Source organism: Caloenas nicobarica, chromosome 1, assembly GCF_036013445.1.
Source record: "Caloenas nicobarica isolate bCalNic1 chromosome 1, bCalNic1.hap1, whole genome shotgun sequence".
In the NCBI taxonomy this organism is placed as follows: Eukaryota; Metazoa; Chordata; class Aves; order Columbiformes; family Columbidae; genus Caloenas; species Caloenas nicobarica.
In genome coordinates, this window is record NC_088245.1 from 97,528,457 (window position 1) to 97,547,925 (window position 19,469).

The following is a 19,469-nucleotide window of genomic DNA, read 5'->3' on the forward strand; positions in this document are numbered from 1 at the left end:
TGTGCAACTTGTAACCAGTTCTGTTTTGAGCAAGGTCAGGTTAGGTTGATGAAAGGCTCTTTCATTTTGGAAGCAAGAAAGCTACATTTGATGATATTTAAGAACACTGGATGTGATTTTGTGGAATCGCTCAAATGTTTCAGGGACAGCTTTGTCACCTTCCCACCAATTTATAGGCAGGCTACATCAGATGAAATTATTTGTCATCCCTACCTGATGAGGACATCATATGTTGCTTGCCTATTCTCCTTCTTGTCTGGTAAAACCTGGACGCTCTCTGAAGCATCTTCTTAATGAAGACTTCTGGAAATGCCATGCAGCAGGTTGACTTCAGTATATTCCAGAAGATGTGGCGACCAGAGGATGAAATACTATGACAAATATAAATCTTAGCAGAGCCAATTTATGTCATTAATTCACAAACTATCGCAATTTTTTAAAGCAGTTGTTTTTTCTTTGAAGAAAACAGTATAAGACTTTTTTAAATGTGGAAATGATGAACCAAGTAATGTCTTGCAAAGCTGTTTTTTCCACTTACTTAAATGACCCCTAGAGCTATGCAATGATAAGAAGAGAGTAGCAAAAATACTCAGCTTGAGTGTAGCAATTATGACTCTCAGTCTTCATCAACTTAGCACTACTATCTTTGGATAAGTCTACCTCACAGAGGATGTCTGCTGAAGCAAAGCCTTACATACTCAAGGACTAAGCAGGTTTAAAAATTAATATGTGCATCAAGTGGTTGTTGATGTACCCCAAAAGGGAAACTAGGAAATTCAGCTTAGGCTGCTGGCTCTTGTAAAGTCAACGGTTTAATTATCACATGTTAAACTAATTCTTAAAAACTGGATTTCCCTAGGAGAGTCTTATTATGAAGGTAATCTATGGAAACTACTGTAGCATAATGCTCTTAAACTTTTCTAGGAAAGAAAAAAAAAGCTTGTTCAAATATCAGCCTTAACTGATTTCTTAAGGAATCAGCTTTTCTTCTGGCCTCACAGAGCATGACCTAGGGGAACCTTCTTTCTTTGAATTCTTAGATGTGACCCCTTTGAGAAGAGGCCTATATCCCACCTCTGGAAATACAGGTCTGCTCTGTTCAGGTGAATTGTTCATAGAAAGCGTGGAGATATTCCTGGCTAGAATCAGCATTGCATTTCTGTTTCAGGCCAGTAGCTCTCCAAAGCACACAACTGCTAAATTCAAGAAGTGCTGTGTAAGCATCAAACTCCAAGCTTCTGGAGACTGGTGTTCTTGAGACAGAACAGGTATCTCACTGAAATCTTCTGCTGTGTGCAGTTCTCATACTAGCCCAGTTCTGCATGTTGGTCATTCAGAGCTGGCCAACTTTTTGTTGAATAAATCTTGTCTGTCAAGAGTGGCTCAGGGATGTCTATGGGGATCATTTGTCCTGGTGTCTAAATTATGGAGGATAGTCCTTGTTACTTGGTATGGACAACAGGCATCTGAGAAATCTCTGGCACAATGGATGTGTGGACTTTAGTACAACAAATAATAGGAAAAGGTATCCTGTGCTTATCTGAATTTTTTTCTTTCTTTTAGTATTAATATCCATAATCTAGTCTACCGGAGACAAATGTATCATGCAGACTTAAGTATGTGAAAACTGGTACAAGAGAATATACCGTGCTTTGCAGTAAGAGAAGTTCATTGTATTCTTTCTCAAATTATACTTGATACAATCTGTAGTTAGGAAAGTGTGTTAGAATCACCTCTTGCATTGGGAGGGCTCAGTGGAGAGGCAGGGCTGGGAAGTAGCGCTTTCCCTGTCTGCTGACTGACAGATCTGGTTCTGCCCCAAATTGTGAGTTTGCAGAAGTAGCCACTGTAGCAGATCTGTGGATCTTAAAGAAGGAACTTTTCAGGTAAGTATGAGTACATGTTCTTATTTTGTTCTGAGGAACTTGTATTGTGGTAGTTTTTAAGTTAGACCTGTTAAAGCAGCACAGAAAAACAAACAAAACCAACCAAACAAAAAAACCCCAAACAAATAAAAAACCACACAGACACAAAACCAAAGCGACACACACACAAAAAATAAACAACACCAGAATGGAAAGAAAATAAACTTAAGCATCATTTACTACAGCTGGTTCATGACAAGGCATGCTGTAGATGCCTCAAATGTTTTGAAGAATTGCAACTTCCAGCCACTAGGTTAGACTAGTAGTATTCCACAATATTGTTTTCATGTGGGTTCTTTTAAGGTCCCTTGGTAAGAAGTAATAACACATGGAGATCTCACTGAGATAAATGTGTGGTCATATTTCTTCTGGTATTAATGGAGAGCTTGTTTTTATCGCCTCGATAACTGCTTCCCATGCTGTTTTTTTGTTTATAGGTTAGCATTGCTTGCCCAGAAAGGATGGAGCCAATCACAAAGGTGTCTCACATTCCCCCAAGTCGATGGGCCCTAGTGTGTAGTTTATGCAAACTGAAAACTGGTGCTTGCATTCAGGTACGTACTTGTCCTGTGGTAACTCTTGAGTCTATGTGAACTAGGCAATTTTGGGTTTGCTTTTTGTTCTTCCTGTGTTCAGAGATACTTTACAATGCAGATGACCATTGGATAGATGCCTACTTCTTCATAGCTGGTTGCTATCAAATTAGTTCACTACCACAGAGATTTAGGGGTCAGTTGCCTTCTTTTGGGTAAGGCTGAGATGTGTAAGGACTGCCACTATGTGGGTCAGAGATGGATAGAAAGATTCTTCTCATGAACACTGTTCACAAATGAGAAAACACGAAATTGAGTGACACCAACTTCAAAGAGACCAACAGATATTTTTAAGGGTGCTTAGGAAATACATTTTTGAAGGGATGGACTTCCATGTAATTAGGATAATTCTGTCCTTTTTGAGGGGTTTGTTGCTACTGTTTGTCATTGAGGTATTTTGTTCTATTTTGTCTGTAGTGCTCTGTGAAAAGCTGTATCACTGCCTTTCATGTCACCTGTGCCTTTGAGCATAGCTTAGAGATGAAGACTATCCTGGATGATGGGGATGAGGTCAAGTTCAAGTCGTATTGTCTAAAGCACAGCAAGAGCAAACAGAATTCACTGCCTGATGTTGATGAGCACCCCAAGAGTGTTTCAGACCAGAAGCAAACGGAGAGCGAGAAAACCAGTTTGCGAGCCCAGAAACTCCGAGAGCTGGAAGAAGAGTTTTACTCACTAGTTAAAGTGGAGGATGTTGCAGCAGAACTGGGCCTTCCTAAACTTGCTGTAGACTTCATCTACAATTACTGGAAATTAAAGCGAAAAAGTAACTTTAACAAACCATTGTTTCCTCCCAAGGAGGATGAAGAAAATGGCTTGGTGCAGCCAAAAGAAGATAGTATTCATACTCGCATGAGGATGTTCATGCATTTGAGGCAGGACCTAGAAAGGGTAAGAGTTTAACTGGTGAAGTTTTGAAAAACTATTTGCAGTTGAGGAAAGTCTTTGATCATGATGAAAGTGGGAATGGGGGAAGCACAGGGAGGTGACTTTTTTAAAAAATAATAATAATTTTAAAAAGTAAGGCCTTCAACTCTAGTCTTTTGGTATGCTGCATTGCCCACTGCAGAGGCTTTGAGGAACTGTCCTTTCCCAGTCCGGTGGGGGATCCAATGTGAAAGGGGTGCTTCCTGACTTGCTTAGAGGTTATTCCTTTATGTATTTTAAGATGGATGTTTCTATGCACACTTGACGCATTTACTAATTGACTGTCAGATTTTTAACTTCAGTTGAGTACATGTTTAAAAAAGTTGAGTAAATTTATTTGGCTCAGCTGTAGTAGTTGCTAGTGATACAAATTCAACAACAAAAAAATGTTACTTTTGTTAAACGAATGTAAGTGTAACCACTGAAGGAATGGGGCAGGCTTAACAAATTCTTAATCTTCCGCCTTCTTTCTCGGGATAGAGGGACTCTTGATTTGTACTTTAAAAAATGTTTTGTAACAGTTCTGGTAGAACGGTAAATACTAGCCAATTCTGGGTTTGGAAAAATCAAGTTACGTAGGTAAAGCAGTAAGTATTCTTCGAGTGTGTGTTAAGCTTTTAGAGAATCCTAAAAAGATATTGAAGCAGAACTTCTCACCCTCATTGTTTGAATGCAAGTAAGTGAAGCCCTAGCTGGTTAACTTCCACGGTGACTTTTTGGCTCCACGCACACAGAAGAAGAATGCTGGTCTGTGCTCATGCCACATCTGATTCAGGAATCTTACTCACCTCCCTTCCTCGCCAGCACACTGGTGTCCCAGGTAGCAGGCAGCCTGAATTGCTTGTCGCCCTATTGACCCAGATGCTTTCACTGCACGTAGCTGCTGTAGGTGCTACGGGATGGTTAGTGGTCTGAAAATAACCCACTGGGTCTGCCACTGCTTGTGGCTTTGCTGAGGAGGCAAAGGAAATTATCTTTCCATCAGGGGTTCTTATCAGATTGCCAACTAGCTGGTAGTGCAAAAAGATGGAGTCCTTCAGCAAAATTCAGAGCAGGAATTTCTTAGGAAGGCACACATCATGCCTTTTTCCAGCAGCTACGTAAAAAAATGTAACAAAAAAAAAAAAAGTAGGTGGGCTAAATGTGATATGGAGATGAGACATTGGAGAAGAGGGAAAGGAAAAACAGGGAAGAGAAAATAACGTTGTAAGAAACAGGAAAACAATATTGGGGAGAGAAGGGAATGAAAATAAGGGAGATGAGTGTTAAGAGCTGAGATTTGCGCTTGTCAGTCTAACTGTTGCCTTGAATCTAGTCATAATCAAGCTCAGATCTGCTTTTCCAGGACACCTTTGGATATGGACTCTTATTTAAAAAAAAAAAGTCCATAACATGGCTCGAATCAAGGTCTGGTATTTTGGTTGAGTTTTTCTTTCAATAAGCCATTTCAAGCCTTTTGGTTTTGATTGATGAGTGCTTGCTTTGTATCAAATTTTATTAAAATTGATATATTTATTTGGAGTGGCGGTACATAACAACCCCATGCAGCACTACAGGCTCAGGGAAGAGCAGCTGGAAAGCTGCCTGGCAGAAAAGGACCTGGGGGTGTTGATTGACAGCCATCTGAACACGAGCCAGCAGTGTGCCCAGGTGACCAAAAAGGCCAAGAGCATCCTGGCTTGTATCAGGAATAGTGTGGCCAGCAGGACTAGAGAAGTGATTATGCCACGGGACTCAGCACTGGTGAGGCCCCACCTTGTGAATCCTGTGTTCAGTTTTGGGCCCCTCACTACAGGAAAGACATTGAGGTGCTGGAGAGAGTGCAGAGAAGGGCAACAAAACTGGTGAGGGGTCTGGAGCACAAGTCTGATGAGGAGCAGCTGAGGGAGCTGGGGCTGTTTAACCTGGAGAAAAGGAGGCTGAGGGGAGACCTTATCGCTGTCTACAACTACCTGAAAGGAGGTTGTAGCATGGAGGGTGTTGATCTCTTCTCCCAAGTAGCAAGTGATAGGACAAGAGGAAATGGCCTCAGGTTGTACCAGAGGAGGTTTAAATTGGATATTATGAAGAAACTTCTTCATGGTAAGGTTTGTCAGGCACTGGAACAGGCTGCCCAGGGCAGTGGTGGAGTCACCATCCCTGGAGGTGTTTAAAAGATGTGTAGATTAGATTCGTAGGGACATGGTTTAGTGATGGACTTGGCAATGTTAGGTTTATGGTAGGACTCGATGATCTTATAGGTCTTTTCCAACCTAAATGATTCTGTGATTCTTTACTGTATACTTTGAAACAGCTGTCTTAAAATGTCTGAAATTCCTGTGCCACAAGATTTTTGGAAATCTTGGAATTTCCTTTCTGGGGAGAGAGGTTCCAGTTCTGAACAGATGGACTTGAGTGCTGTGGGAAGTGTGCTTGGCAAATGTCTTTCAACCAGCCCCTATGCCGTGTCTGTGTTCTGAAAGTTCTTTTAAGTGTTTATCAAGAATTTTCAGTGCCTCTTCTCATTACGTAAGATGGAAATATTGTTGTTATCTCAAATAGTGAAAGCAGAATTAAATTACGTGGAACTGAATTGTAGAACCATAGACTCACAGAACGGTTTGGGTTGGAAGGGACCTTTAAAGGTCACGTAGACCAGCCCCATTGCCGGCTCGTGTCCAATCTTTCATCCCCTCATACCCCCAAGTCCTTCTCCGCAGCGCTGCTCTCAATCCCTTCATCCGCCAGCCTGTATTGATACTGGGGGCTGCCGTGACCCAGGTGCAGGACCTGGCACTTGGCTTTATTGAACCTCATGGATCAATGCAATGTAGTCAGAAAGTGAACTGCTAAATGAGTCAGCCAAAATGCATACTTTGTACAAGAAGCCAGAGTGCTCTTTTAGAGGTGATCTGCATGTTAGTTTTGGTCCAAACCGGCTAGCTCTCTTAGTTAGCTTTGTAAAAAGTATTACTTTATAATGTTGCCATAATTTTAGGGGAAACAACCATAGTTTAGCTGCTAAAAATCATTCAATGAAACACTTTGCTGGGAAATTCTGGGAGAACTCAGTACTGCCTGCAGGAACATATCCCCTGCATGGTACATATTGGAAGCAGGCTCACAGACAAGCAAGTCTTAGAAATTACTTACTTCTCTTTTGCTTGGAATTTTGTGTTCTCTCTCTGTTCCTATAGATAAAAATATATTCTGCTGTCTTGCAGAATATACTCAAGGGATTTATTAAATTGGCAGTTAAAAAAATTCCAGGTTTTTTTAATTCATAGTTACGAATGTTCAGTAATATTCACAAAACTTTACCAAAAGATTTTGCACATAATGTTGTTTTAATTCTGTTGTTAATGCACTTTTTTTTAACTATGTCAGGTTTTATTTTCTTATTGCCTTTTCAGTCTCCTGTTATTCCTCCGTAGGTAAGAAATCTCTGCTACATGGTAAGCAGGAGAGAGAAACTGAAGTTGTCTCACAGTAAAGTACATGAACAGGTCTTCAATTTGCAAGTCCAGCTCATTAATCAGGAAATTGCTGCAGGTAATCATATAAATGTAAAATATTTACAAATTCTATCTATATTTAAAGTAAAAAATGTGTTCTCTTTATGTTCCTGCTTAGCGTTTTTAACATTGTAGATCTGCCTTAAACTTTTCAAGTACGCAGCGAAAGTAGCAACACACACAAAGTGCTTTAATCTCTTAAAATATTTACTTGGGTATTTCTTTATTTTATGGCTGTTTCTGGTAAATGTCTCTTACTTATCAATCCCTATGGCATCCAGATAGCAGAAGGCAGCCACAGGTCATCTCTAGTTTTTCGCTTCCATGGCTGCTGGTTTTTAAGGTACTGTTTCCCCACAGCAAGCTCTGCACTGCTGCTTGTCTCTCCAGCTGAGAAGAGTGTTTGTTTGCTGTCAGTAGTTGGTTCCTTCAGGCAAAAGAGAAGAGTGACTGATAGGAATCGTCTGTTGTTGCCCTGCGTGATTGATGAGCAGCACGAAGAGGCATTTCTTAGCCTGTCATCTGCGGTTACTCTCCTTCCTTCAATCAGAGTTTAAGTACTCTGGTTTTTAATAGTGAGCAGTAACTGGTTAGGAATGCTGATGTATCAAAACCCACTTCTGCCCTTCATTTTTATAGCGACTGTCTTAAAATAAGGAAGACAACATTAGAAAGAGGAAGAGTGTATATTACAGTGCAATTACTTTTTTTTTATAGGGAAGGCAGCAATTTCTTCAATGTGAAATTAAGATCTCTTTGTTCTTTCAAGATATATATTATGTCTTTCATGACCAATTCAGAGTGAAGTCTTTGTGCTTTTTTTTATCTACCCCTGAAACATGGATAGGTTTCATTAGTACCAACGAGATGGTTTTTCTAAACGGTTTTAAATTAGACTAGTACTTTGTGGATACAGCAGTACTCTAAAGCACTTCGGTTTGTGTAAGTGCATTTTATTAGAAATGTCTGTTAAATTCGTTTTACATCTTTACAAACACAAAGTGCTTTTTTAATGCTTATTAGAATAGCTTCATAGCTACTTCGCAATGATACTATATGCATATAGTATTATAAAGAGTAATATCTTGGGGTGAAAAGACTTCTAAAGCATAGAGAATTTTATAGTACAAAGCAGAGAGGGTTGAACTAAGTCCAGACTGAAACTCAGTTTGAAGCATTGTTTTTTCTCCATCCAAAACTGAATATGAACCTTTTTTATAGCTGCTTTGGAACTACTTCAGTCATATCTCGAAGCTGGTTCAATTCACTGGCTTAAAGCCCTGTAAAAAGGGCACATTGTTGTTTTTAATGGAAATGCTAAAATGCTTACCTAAATTCCGAAATGGTGGATAATTTGGAGCAGTTTTCATTATTCCAACTTCTTTAATGTCCTAAAATAATTTCACACTAATTGTTTGCAAATGCTTCTTACTGTTGAGTGACATCTAATGGACTATAAAACTTGCTAAAGATAACAGAACAATTGCCTTCTTTTAAAAAAGCCCTTTTTTCTTCTGCCCTCTCATCTCTTTCTCCTGTAGGCCATACCCTGACAAGTGCACTAGAGAACACACTGTTCTACCCACCTCCCAGGATCACCCTGAAGTTAAAAATGCCCAAATCAGCACTAGGAGATTGCAAAAATAACTCACTGAAGCCTGGCAACAGACCACTCTCTCCTGACAACAACAGCACTGTTTACGGCAAACGGAGCGTGCCTATGTCAAAGGAAGCGTTTGAAATTAAAGCGAAGTCTTACTCCAGGTATCAGCATGACAGCAGAAGTAACGGGTTGCTGGCAGGGATCAGCAAGCCTCGGAGCGAGGCCAAGGATCCTGGCCCCACGCAGATGCCGGAGTTTCACCGGGGCCAGCCGTCCGGGAAGCCCTTGGCGCTCCAGGCTGCTTTGCACGGACAGTCTTCCATTGGGAACGGGCGGGTGCAGCAGGAGAACTTGAGGCTGGTGGCCAAGTCCAACGGTCTGATGGGCAGGGCTGGAGATGTGAGCCAGAGAGACAGTTCCAGCCAGACGCCCTACGAACAAGAGTCCGTGCTCACAGCTCACTTGGCCAGCCAAAGCGGTTTCAGAAAATCTACCATAGAACATTTTAGCCGGTCCTTTAAAGAGGCTACCAACAGTCTGGTGAGGACCACGGAAGATCTCCGGTGCTGTGAAAAGCCAACGAGAAGACTCGCAACTAAAGATCGCTTGTGGAGCAAGCAGGCGCTTGAAGGTGCTCCGTACCAGGACAACGACGGGTACTGTCCTGACTTAGAGCTGAGTGACTCTGAAGCAGAAAGTGATGAAAACAAAGAGCAAGTGAGGTTAAGACGAAGTAGCTCGGAGAGAGAAAGCCCAAATAAGGACTTTGGAAGAGATTGTCACAATAGGAACAAAAAGAATATGATTTCTCACGGTTCTGTACAAAGGTGATTAGAAGCCCCCGCGGGGTAACTCAGCCTTTATGTATTCCAGTGTACCAGTGCAAAGCTCAGCATCAAAAGGTTCCAGAAAACAGTCCAGGACCTACATTAGGAAGAGTCGAAGTAGGGGATGGGGGGGGGAGGGGAGAGAAATCAGAGTAGATTTGTTGAACTGTGAATTGGCTTGCAGTCTTCACAAGGTTAACTGAGTTATTGCAAATTCTTGTGGAAATCGATGTGTTTGATTAGAGGGTAATATCTGGGAGAGCACAAAGCGGTTAATCTTTGTGTAAATTCAGGAAACCTCTTCCCCCTTGCCAGCTTGCATGGGAAGCAATGTGTTTACGTTATGTCAGTCTTGTGGCGGTAGACAGGCATTCTAGAAGTTCTCGCATCGCTCCGATGCGTTGAAAAGAGACTGCAAACGGAGACACTGAAACTGCAGTCCTACAGCACCTGCAGTATGGCTGTGATCCAGCAAGGCACTTGCGGATGTGTTAGGAAGTGAAGCACGTGAAAAAAGCCCTGCTGGTTCCCCCCCACCACACACCATGGGAACGTTTGTGCTCAGATCTCCGAGCACATGCCGGTGTGCTCTGCTGGATCAGGCCCAAAGTGACTACTAAGTGATGACCCTCTCCTGCAGGAGGCTTTGAACTGCGGCCGTGTTTGCGAGCTCCTTGCGGAGGGTGGAAGCAGCCGTCACTGGCGCTGCCAAACTCGCTGACCTCTAGACATGTCCCCTCTCCCCCCACCCCGCCTCCGCATTCCCTGCTCTTGCTGAAGGTTGTGTTTCTCTTCACAATAACTTGCTTATTTTGTAAATATACAACTTCTAGTACTTCAGTTTTTTTTAATCTCTGTACATAGTTGCTTGTTGTGGGATGCACTTGTAAATATTTTACCCAGCTAACAAGTACAGATGGCTAATTTTGTGGATAGTGTTTACAAAAGTAGATGTACTACTTCAAAGAAAAATGCTATTTGACACTTAAATTTAGGCAATCACCGGTGATGCCAGGTTCCTCTTGAAACTGAAATTTCATGTCCAGAGGTGTGTGTACCTGGTATTTTTAAAATAAACTGAATTAGAAATAATTTTGTCTGAACTTTTTATGCAGGCATGAATTTTTCAACCCTAGTTGCCCGAATACGGGCACTGGAGCCTTATTTCTGGCATCTAGGTCTGTAAAATTTTAGCCAGTCATCATTTGGAGTATTTTTTTTTTAATTGCTGGAAAATTATTATTTTATTAAGCTGCTTTTCAACCTCTGGATCAGTCGCTGTTTCCCAAACTAACACTTTTTTGTATGTCCTTTAAAATTAGCAGTTAAGTAGTGATTAAATTTCAGCCACTACTGAGGAAGCGAGAAGGGAGGGGAATCCTTTTTCTGTTCATTTCAATGACACGGGATTTTTGTTTGAATGCAAACAAACTTCTTTTCCAGATGGTGTTGTGTTGATCGAAAAAGTAACTGCACTGTTTTTTCTCTGAAATGCTGTACATTGCATAAATAGGCAACGTCCTCTGTCCCTCCGTCACTGGCTGAAATGGGCCGTACGTTATATAGGGTACATCATACTGCTTCCTTCTGTTTGGGGGGTTCGTTTTGTCTAGAAACAAAAGGTGTTCCCCACCCAGTGTGAAGACGACTATGCAGAATCCAAATGACGACCTGTTTTTCTTCGTTATCATAATTTATTGCTTTTAGCTTGGGAAATGGCAACATCATTTTTAGGTTTGTTTTAAATTTTGAAATCTCCCTCGTTGCAATAGGACTAGCAAGTCAGGGGCTGGAGGACTTTTCAGTAGTGAAATTTTTTTTTAAAAAAAGTATACTTGGCAATTCTGCTCTATTTTCTTCATACATCTTAAATTTTTTTTCACTTCTTGATTTTTATGTATATTTGTGTAATTGATCTTTCTAGAGCTGTATCTTAAAAATTATTTCTTTTGGTGTAAATATGCAGTAGCATTTTAGGTTTCCACATATTTTATTTCAATGGGAAATGCTTTGTGTTCTAAGCCATGGGTCATTCAGAATAAGTAAACAAATGTCTGTTCATTTGTATTCCGGTTCTGATTCTCTTAGTTCTCCTTCAATATTTATTAGTAATCCTCTCTAGCTGGTCATGAAATTTTATAAAATTTTATTTGGAACACTTATCTGGGAGATCAGGAAAGTGTTCATGTTATTTTGTGGCCGGAAGCCTATGGCAGAAGGGAGGGAAATTGGTGCTTCAGCAAAACTCAGCGTTTCTGCTCTTCTGGGGTTATTAATTCAGTTGTTTCCAGTCTGGGCAATGGTTTTGCTAATTTTTACATGATTTTAATAGATATATGAAGGAGCCCTTGGTTATGTAGTTCTCAAGTATTGTCCCCAAAGTGCATTTGCTAGTTTTTATTGTGTGTTCGGTGGCTAACTGTTTGAAGTATTACCTCTTAACCTTATTTGTCAATTTTTTTGGTGTGTGTTTTTGCATTTTGTTTTATATATATAAATATATATATATATATTCAATTTTCCAAGAAGGACTCGGTCTTTTTCAGATGTCCCCTTTTTACAAGTACTTTTTCATTAAATTATGAAACTGCTAACAGTATTTCCATTTGTTGTGATTTATTCAGGGCCTTTACCCTTCTGTGTCTGGCAGGCTGTTAAACTCATCAGTCTAACAGCAGTACCATGTCCATCGGGAGTAAGTTATTTCCGCAGAGTTGGCAATATTTTAACAAGTCAAGTATCAAGGAAAACCTTTCCCCCTTCAGCCTCCCAAAAAGGAGTTGCTGAACACTAATTTGCTGTGTATAGCAAATAGTCCAAGCCTGGCTTTTGTTTCTGCCTAGCTGAGCAAATGTTACAGACCATTTGCTGCCCTGGCCTCACTTTTTAAATATATTTGCTTCTGCCTTAGGATGACTGCTTTGCCCTGGTTGGACAAACCATGTTAGAGAGGAAGGGCCGTATCCACGCCTTATGTCTCGTCCCTCGTACACTTTCACACGTGCACAAATACATAACAGGCAGCTATTGCTGTGTGTGTGCAAAGGACGAATCGGTGCAAGCAAGTGCCCGGGTTGATGATGTGTGTTGGTTTTGCGTGACCTCTTGCTGTAGTTCCCCCTGTTCCCACAGGCTGGTGCTGTGAGACACCTTGCTGGCAGAGAGGAGCTGCTCCCTGTGCCGGAGCAGGGAAGAAGACAAAAAAAGAAGAGGAAAATGGAGATAAAAGAGCAGTTGTTGCTGCAAAACCGATCTGATAGCATCCTTCCTTGCTGCTCTGATCTGACAGCATCCCTCCTGTTCTGACCGGCTTGGTAGCTGGCAGCGTTGAAGAGGGTTGGAGGATTTGCAAATCTGCGTGTCAGTGGCAGCAGCGACCCTCCTGCCTGTGGCAGGTTGGGTCGAGCCATGAGCAACAAGTCCTCTGACTGAAAAGAGAACAGGAGGGGAAAAAAAAAATTTAAAAAAGGCAGTAAAGGTGCATACAGAAGAGAGGAAAAACCCACACTAGGAAGAAGCAGTGAGTGTTGGATTGTCAGCTGGTTTTCAGGACCAGGATTTCTCCTTCCCTAAAGGTGTTCTTGCAGCAGATTCTAGTAACAGACTTCCTTTTTCTGACTTTCTGACTTTCTGGCTGGCAGCCTCCCATTCCTTTTGCAAGTACAGTCTGCTTGTGGCTGGGATGTGGGAAAGACAGGGCCAAGGAAGGAAATTGGTATCCCCATTATTTTGGAAACAGCTGCAATTGGTTTGTAGAGTCTTTACAAATAAGTAAGTGTGGTTACTTGTTGACATTAACTTAGGCCAAGCTAGCACAAGCACCAATAAGGGCTGCACAGTGATTCCCAACACCATCATTTCTGCATTTATGTCGCTGTCCAACGAGAAGTGTTTCTTGGCTATAACTTGCGTATGTCACTTGCAGAATGTTTTCTCCATGCCATGAATCCCGAACCATAGAAGGAGAAATTACAAATGTTTAACTACGAAATTATAGAATTGGACTCACCATCCCTGGAGGTGTTTAAAAGGTGTCTAGACGAGGTTCTTAAGAACGTGGTTTAGTGCTAGAGTTAGGTTATGGTTGGACTCGATGATCCTGAAGCTCTCTTGCAACTGAAACGATTCTGTGATTCTATGAAATATAAGCCTGAAGTGTTCGCTGGATTTTGATGTGGTACTGCCCAGGTGACTAGGCCTGGGCACACAGGCTGTGCTGCAGGCACATACTGTGTATCTGGTATCTGGGAGGGACTGAGCGTTACCAGGTATTCAAAGCTGCAAAGATAATCCCCCGAAACCAGTCGTTTTGATCATTGTGAATTGTGATGATCCCAGTACTAGTGAAGGTTTAGCACTGCAGGGAATTGACACATCTATTGGGAAAACAGGCTTTGGATGTGAATTAATGAACAAAAGGAAGTGGCTTGCGCAACCTGGGAGCTTGGCATGCGAGGGAAAAATACTGGGGAAGGGCAGAGATGGAAAACAATGGAGTGGCTCAATGTGGCTTCTTTGGGAAGAAGGGAAGACTTGCAGACTTCTGGGTTCTGGTTTAATGAGAGATGCCCTGCTACTGCTGCTTCTGAATCTTCCTTTACGCCAGCTTCATGGCTGAACAGGCTTTTGCCTCTCATGGGGCGCAATTCTGCAATGTACCCCTCCTGCAGAGACCATCCTGGGGTAACTGCTCCCAGGCTCTCCACTCGGCGCATCTGACAACTGCTGGACTGTTGCGGAGGGATGTGACAGAAGTGGATTAAAGTGACTACAAGCACAGTTTTCCGAAACCAAACATTACACAGCAACTGGGTAAGTGGTTTGAAAATAGCAGATATTCATGCCTATTTCCGTTCCTCAAGTTAACCCCTCTGCAGATAGCTTAGGTAAGTTTGCAGGACTGCATCGTTGTGTAAGGAGAAGCAGGTTTGGGTATTTTCCCATTAGTTTCCCTGCCTCTGTGAGTACAGCTTCCAGATAAATCTTTCTCCAGTAGCCTTCTTTTGGCTGAGACAACCTCCTTGGATCCACCTTGCCCTGCCCTTTCTCTGGGACTCTTTTGTTTAAGGCTGGGCAGACCCTCCCTGCCTTCCCATGGCTTTCTCAGCAGCCCTGAAGCTGGGTATCAGCCTCACCTAGGCTGCCTTATCTGAGACATTGTTTTAAATCTCCAAGTAGGCTCAGTGATGACTCCTCTATGCTTTCTTTTACCTAAGCCTCCTCAAGACATTTTTATGGTTTCTGTTGGTTTTTTTTCTGCAGGTGCTGCCCCACCCACCCTCACCGGAGGAAGAGCACTGGGTAAGACAGGGACACAAAGTGTGTTTTGACAGAGTGCCATAAGAGTTCCAGAGGTGTTCTCCTGGCCAAACCAGTGGGCTGGTGTCCTGAGAAAGAATTTCAAACCTAGCACGACAGCAACATACAAAGGAAGATGCCTTCAGGAAACCTCCTGGTCATATGAAAGCCCTAGAGCTTGTGACTGACGTCATAATATGCCACTCTCTTTGTTTTCTGTAGACTTAGCTGGGGTAGTACCTATAAAAAGAAAATGTGTTACATGCCATTTGGGAAAATAGCTCTGGCTATACCTTTTAAAGTGCAGGCGCTAGTGAAGGAATGAGACATCTGAGGGGAAAAAAAAAAAAAGAAATAATCAAACTAGCCCACCCACTTCACCTGAAACCATGGTGTCTGGTTGCATTCCTTTGTAGTCGATCTCTCTTATCTCAGAAGGGTGGTGCTGAGTAGTCTGGGAACCCCTGCCATGGCATCACTGGCTTTTTAGGCTCCACTTGCATCTCTTCGAATGGAGCCAGACTGAAGTAGTTCCCCGCCTTCAAAACTGATGACCATTGTTCTGGTATCTCCTCTGAAATGGAGCGGGGGCATTGCCTTACCCTCTCCCTGCTGATTATTCCTTCTACAAGCCACCTTAGTTCTCTGACTTGAGTCTCTCCTGGCTTAAGGAAGCACAGAGGCCAAAAGCTGGATGAGCCGGGTGATGCAGAATATCCATAAGCAAGTCGTAGTGACAGCAGGGTCAATTACACTGTTAAGTGACATTCTTTATTGACAGCGCTGTGGAGCTCTGGGAATCATTCTCCATTAAGTGCTCTGAAGACTGGATGCTCTTGTGTTGCTTATATTCACATAATTATTACATATGCATTACAATTTTTGAAAATTTTGACATACAATACATCTATACTAAGAAATAATTGATGATGTTAGTTATAATTGTTTAGTTTCTTACTTAAAATACATCTATTAATTATTGGTTAAATATAAGCTAAGCACTCTGCTTCTTGTATTACTTAATCTCCTGTCTCCCTCTTGTCACGCAGAAGGATCTAAAACTTGAAAAATACCCCCTCGTTTTGCAGGTGGTCAGAAAGCATTTATCTCATGTCAATTGGCTAATGATGGGTATGTCTTTTATAACTTAATCACAGGATACATTAATTTGGCAGCTTCTCTTCAATTCTCCCCTTTTGAACACACTTGCAAATTCTTTTGCAGTAGTTTACACTCGTTACACACAGCTAATGTAGAAAATTGACTTCTCTCAAATTGTCTGGTTGAACATGCTAAATTAAGCTGAAAGCAGTTGCCCCAAGACCTGCAGTTAATTTGAAGTTTGCTTCTGATTTGGGCCTGAAGAAGGGCCTGTGTGCCTGAAAGCCGCAAACACTGAGAGCACTGTTGCTAAATCAGCTACTTGAATGAAAGATGCTGCCTTGTCCTGGCTCCCCTTGCACAGCCTCCCTTGTGGCTGTAATTTTGCAGCTGCTGTAGCACATATCAATGCTCTCTCTTTTTTTTCTTTTTTTTTCTTTTTTTTTTTTTTTTATCCTGAGGCAAGCAAAATGCAAATCCAGATCACGTGGAGTCCAAAGAGCAGAAGAGTATGGCATTAATGAAAAATGTCTTGGCCGTGCTCCGCTGAAGAACGTTGACCCTTTCTGAAGCGCCCTGTTCCCTGGCTGCTCGGAGCGCAGAGCAAAGGGCTGGAAAGGCACAGGCTGGACTTTGTGAGGCAGCTGAAGGTTGCATGAAATAGCACTTGCAGGTGCTCCTGTGACAAAGAAGTTGGAGGTGCACGTGTGAGGGGTGTGTTTGAAACACCTGAGAAGCTGGCTGCACTGGGAAGGGTCACGTAATGTCTGCTTATAGCTCTACGTTCTTAGGTTTGAGATGCTTTTTCATGAGACTGTGGCCAGTATATAAGGAATGATGCTGAAAGAAGTTTGCCTAATAATGTGTAAGAAGTAGAGGGGTAGCATTGCTGGTTCTGTGAGAGAAACTGGACCTTTAAGGCTAAATGCTTCAATATGACTTCACGGTAATTTGGTGCAATCCTTTTTAGAAAAGTTTCCCCGTTTGAGATTCTTAATCCATTCTGCATTAACTTCTGTGACAGCAATGGGTGTTAGACTTGATGTAACATATAAATTAACCAATGGGCACAAGTCTGTCTAACACCTTTGTGTTACCTTCAAGGAGACGTTTTCAAAGCAGGAAAATGATGTACTTTGGCAAATGTTCAAACTGTATGAGTATTTAAATACATGACTGTGATCATCCCGATTAGTAAACAGTTGAGACTTCTCAGTAGTTTGATCTCACCTGGACCTACTTGTTTACTAACAAGTAAAAGCTTGATCTGGACACACAAGCCAGTTCCAATAACTCTATGTGGCTGAAAACAAGTGCATGGCAGTGCCAACTCTTGCTTTCCAGACATCTGATTGCAGTGACTGATCTTACATTTCTACCTCCGTTCTTGCTTGGTGCTGTTGTTTTGTTTGTTTGTTTTGGGTTGTGTTTTGGTTTTGTTTGTTGGTTGTTTGTTTTTTGCTTCGTGTGCTGCTCGGAGGCAGCGGTAAGATATGGACAGCTGATCTATGGCATTCGCCCTTTGTACCAGTCATGGATGAGGCCTACAGCCCTCCCACCTTCAAAGCAGGAAGGAGGACTAAGAAGACTAAAGGTGAAAGAAAAAAAGATGAAGCTGACTCTAAAGAAGGAGAAATTACAGGATGAGGCTCATGAAAACACAGAAGAACAACCACGACCTTCCAGGAACCAGCATAAGCAAAAACCAGTTTCTTTTTATAACCCCTGAAATTGTCCAGCACCCCTTCTTCCCTCCAGCCCTGACGGGTGGGGGGATTTTTCCAGCTCTGCGGCACACCAGGCCATTGTCCAGCACTGCTGAACGCTTCCCAACTGGCAAGAAGGGTCAGGGCTTGTGGCAGGCTCAGGGAACCTGCAGGCTGGGTGAGGGCTGAGACTTCACCTCACAAGACCTCCCGCATTGCAGATCTACTCCTTATGCTTTTCATGGTTGTGATAACCAGATTGCCCTTCCCCTGCTCCCTGCAAAGCTGGAGGAGTAAGTGTGCAAAGTGACCTAACACGTGGAACAAACGCTGGGCTACTAGCCATCTCCTTTGGAAGCCACAGCCGTGCTGCAAGTCTCCCTGTCGCTGGGGTTTGGAGGCTGCAGAGTAGATATTGTAGCTGTAATACAACAGCAGGAAGTCCCCAGTGGGGAAGCCACATGGCAGGACCACCTTTCGCAGCCATCTCTTCTGTGCTCTTCTCTCCCGTGGTGAACTTGTAGTGGCAGAAGACCTCAGCCGATGTTCTCTGGGAAGGCATCCCCCCTCAAAATCCTTCCTGCTCTACTTTCAGCAAGCCTAGATTAGCCATTACAGAAAAGATGAAACAGAAGCACTGTCCCATGTAACTAGAGATCAAAGTTCAAAATATTTGGCACTTCAGACGAAGACCAGAGTTTGTGTTGTAACTCGGCACTCGCAGAAGCTGTTAATTTTCTCCCAAGGTGTGTGCCAACACACAGCTTGTTTTGATGCCATCAAACCATGGTGGCAAATGCTTAAGTCAGCAAGGAGCAGAGAGACTGGCCAGGTGGGTTGAGTGTGTGAGTGGCTCCTGCTGCTGAATTCAATAAGCTGTTGTGTTGGCCACGTATCCCATGCAGCCTCCTAGTGTGCGAGGACAGTGGGAGAGCAGTAAATGTGGCCGAGCTTGGTAAAAAGTGACAATTATGTTTCACCATACTTAGAAATTCTCAATGAACTCTTTGCATACTTTCAAATTTTAAACCTCTGGATCTTCTTGTTGTAAAGTGTATGAAAGAAACAGTTACTGTGGCACTTTTTTTCCTGGATGTTTGTTTTCTGTGTTGGCAGTCACTGACAATTTGCTTGCCTCAGGTCTGAGGTGAAATCCTGCTGTTTGTTTTGTGACGCTGCAGTGGGGCAGAAAAGCAAAAAATCTATGCTAGGCGCTTAAGTAACACTATTCAAGCCTGTAAAATAAAAACGTAACTGTTCAGGTGACAATAAGTTAATAAATATCACATTAGTAGTCTATGAAACATGTGTTGGTAAGGATTCGTAGCTCATGAAGTTTCCAGATGTACCACTAAAATAAAAAAATGTGACCAAATGAAGTCACCTGCGGTATGAATAAAGGTAACATAGTAAAAATGCTTAGTAGAAGATAATTGCCAACAGGAAGGTGTATGATAAGGAACAGATAAAATCTGTAACAGAAGCTGTGAGGAGGCTGCCCGGTGCATGCTGTGAGATGACTGGTGTGCAGTGGCTGGTGGACTGTGCCTCTTGGGTAAAGGGGTTGCAAAAAGCTCCAGCTGGAAACAAGAGTCTGGCTGGGGATAAGGCAGGTTTTGGAACAGCCAAGATAATCCTGGTTTGGGAGGACATAGCAGCAAGCCCACCTATACCTACATAGCCCACCCTGAGTTGGCAGAAGACATGTGAGGCACTGAGACTTTTATGTCCCGGATCCCTACAGGGATGACTGAATCCAAGTCAAAGGCTCTTTGTCATAGGATGCTGGAGAGCAGAGCTGGCATTTTTGAAGTACCTTTTGCTTTACCGCTTTACAAACTGCGCATGGAAATTTTGATATTAAGCCATTTGCCTCGTGCCTTTGGAGGTTTTTGAAAGAAAGAGAGTAAAGGAGAGCACAGCATATGGAAGGCCCTATGTTTCTGTATGCCCAGGGGAGTGTTGAAGGAGCCGTGGAGGAAGGTCCCTGGCGCT

General features: G+C 42.5%; 1 protein-coding gene across 4 annotated transcripts in view; it reads left to right on the forward strand.

Annotated features, from left to right (window-relative positions):
- JADE3 (jade family PHD finger 3) overlaps positions 1-11,837 on the forward strand; it is a 70,075-nt gene extending 58,238 nt beyond the window's left edge. For all 4 annotated transcript variants that reach the window (XM_065658182.1, XM_065658190.1, XM_065658196.1 and 1 more), the window contains 4 exons: positions 2,363-2,479; positions 2,936-3,409; positions 6,859-6,976; positions 8,481-11,837. In XM_065658182.1, the coding sequence (XP_065514254.1) occupies positions 2,363-2,479; positions 2,936-3,409; positions 6,859-6,976; positions 8,481-9,373 (1,602 nt within the window). In that variant the 3' untranslated portion in view covers positions 9,374-11,837. The remainder of the gene's footprint in view (positions 1-2,362; positions 2,480-2,935; positions 3,410-6,858; positions 6,977-8,480) is intronic.
- The last annotated feature ends 7,632 nt before the right edge of the window (positions 11,838-19,469 follow it).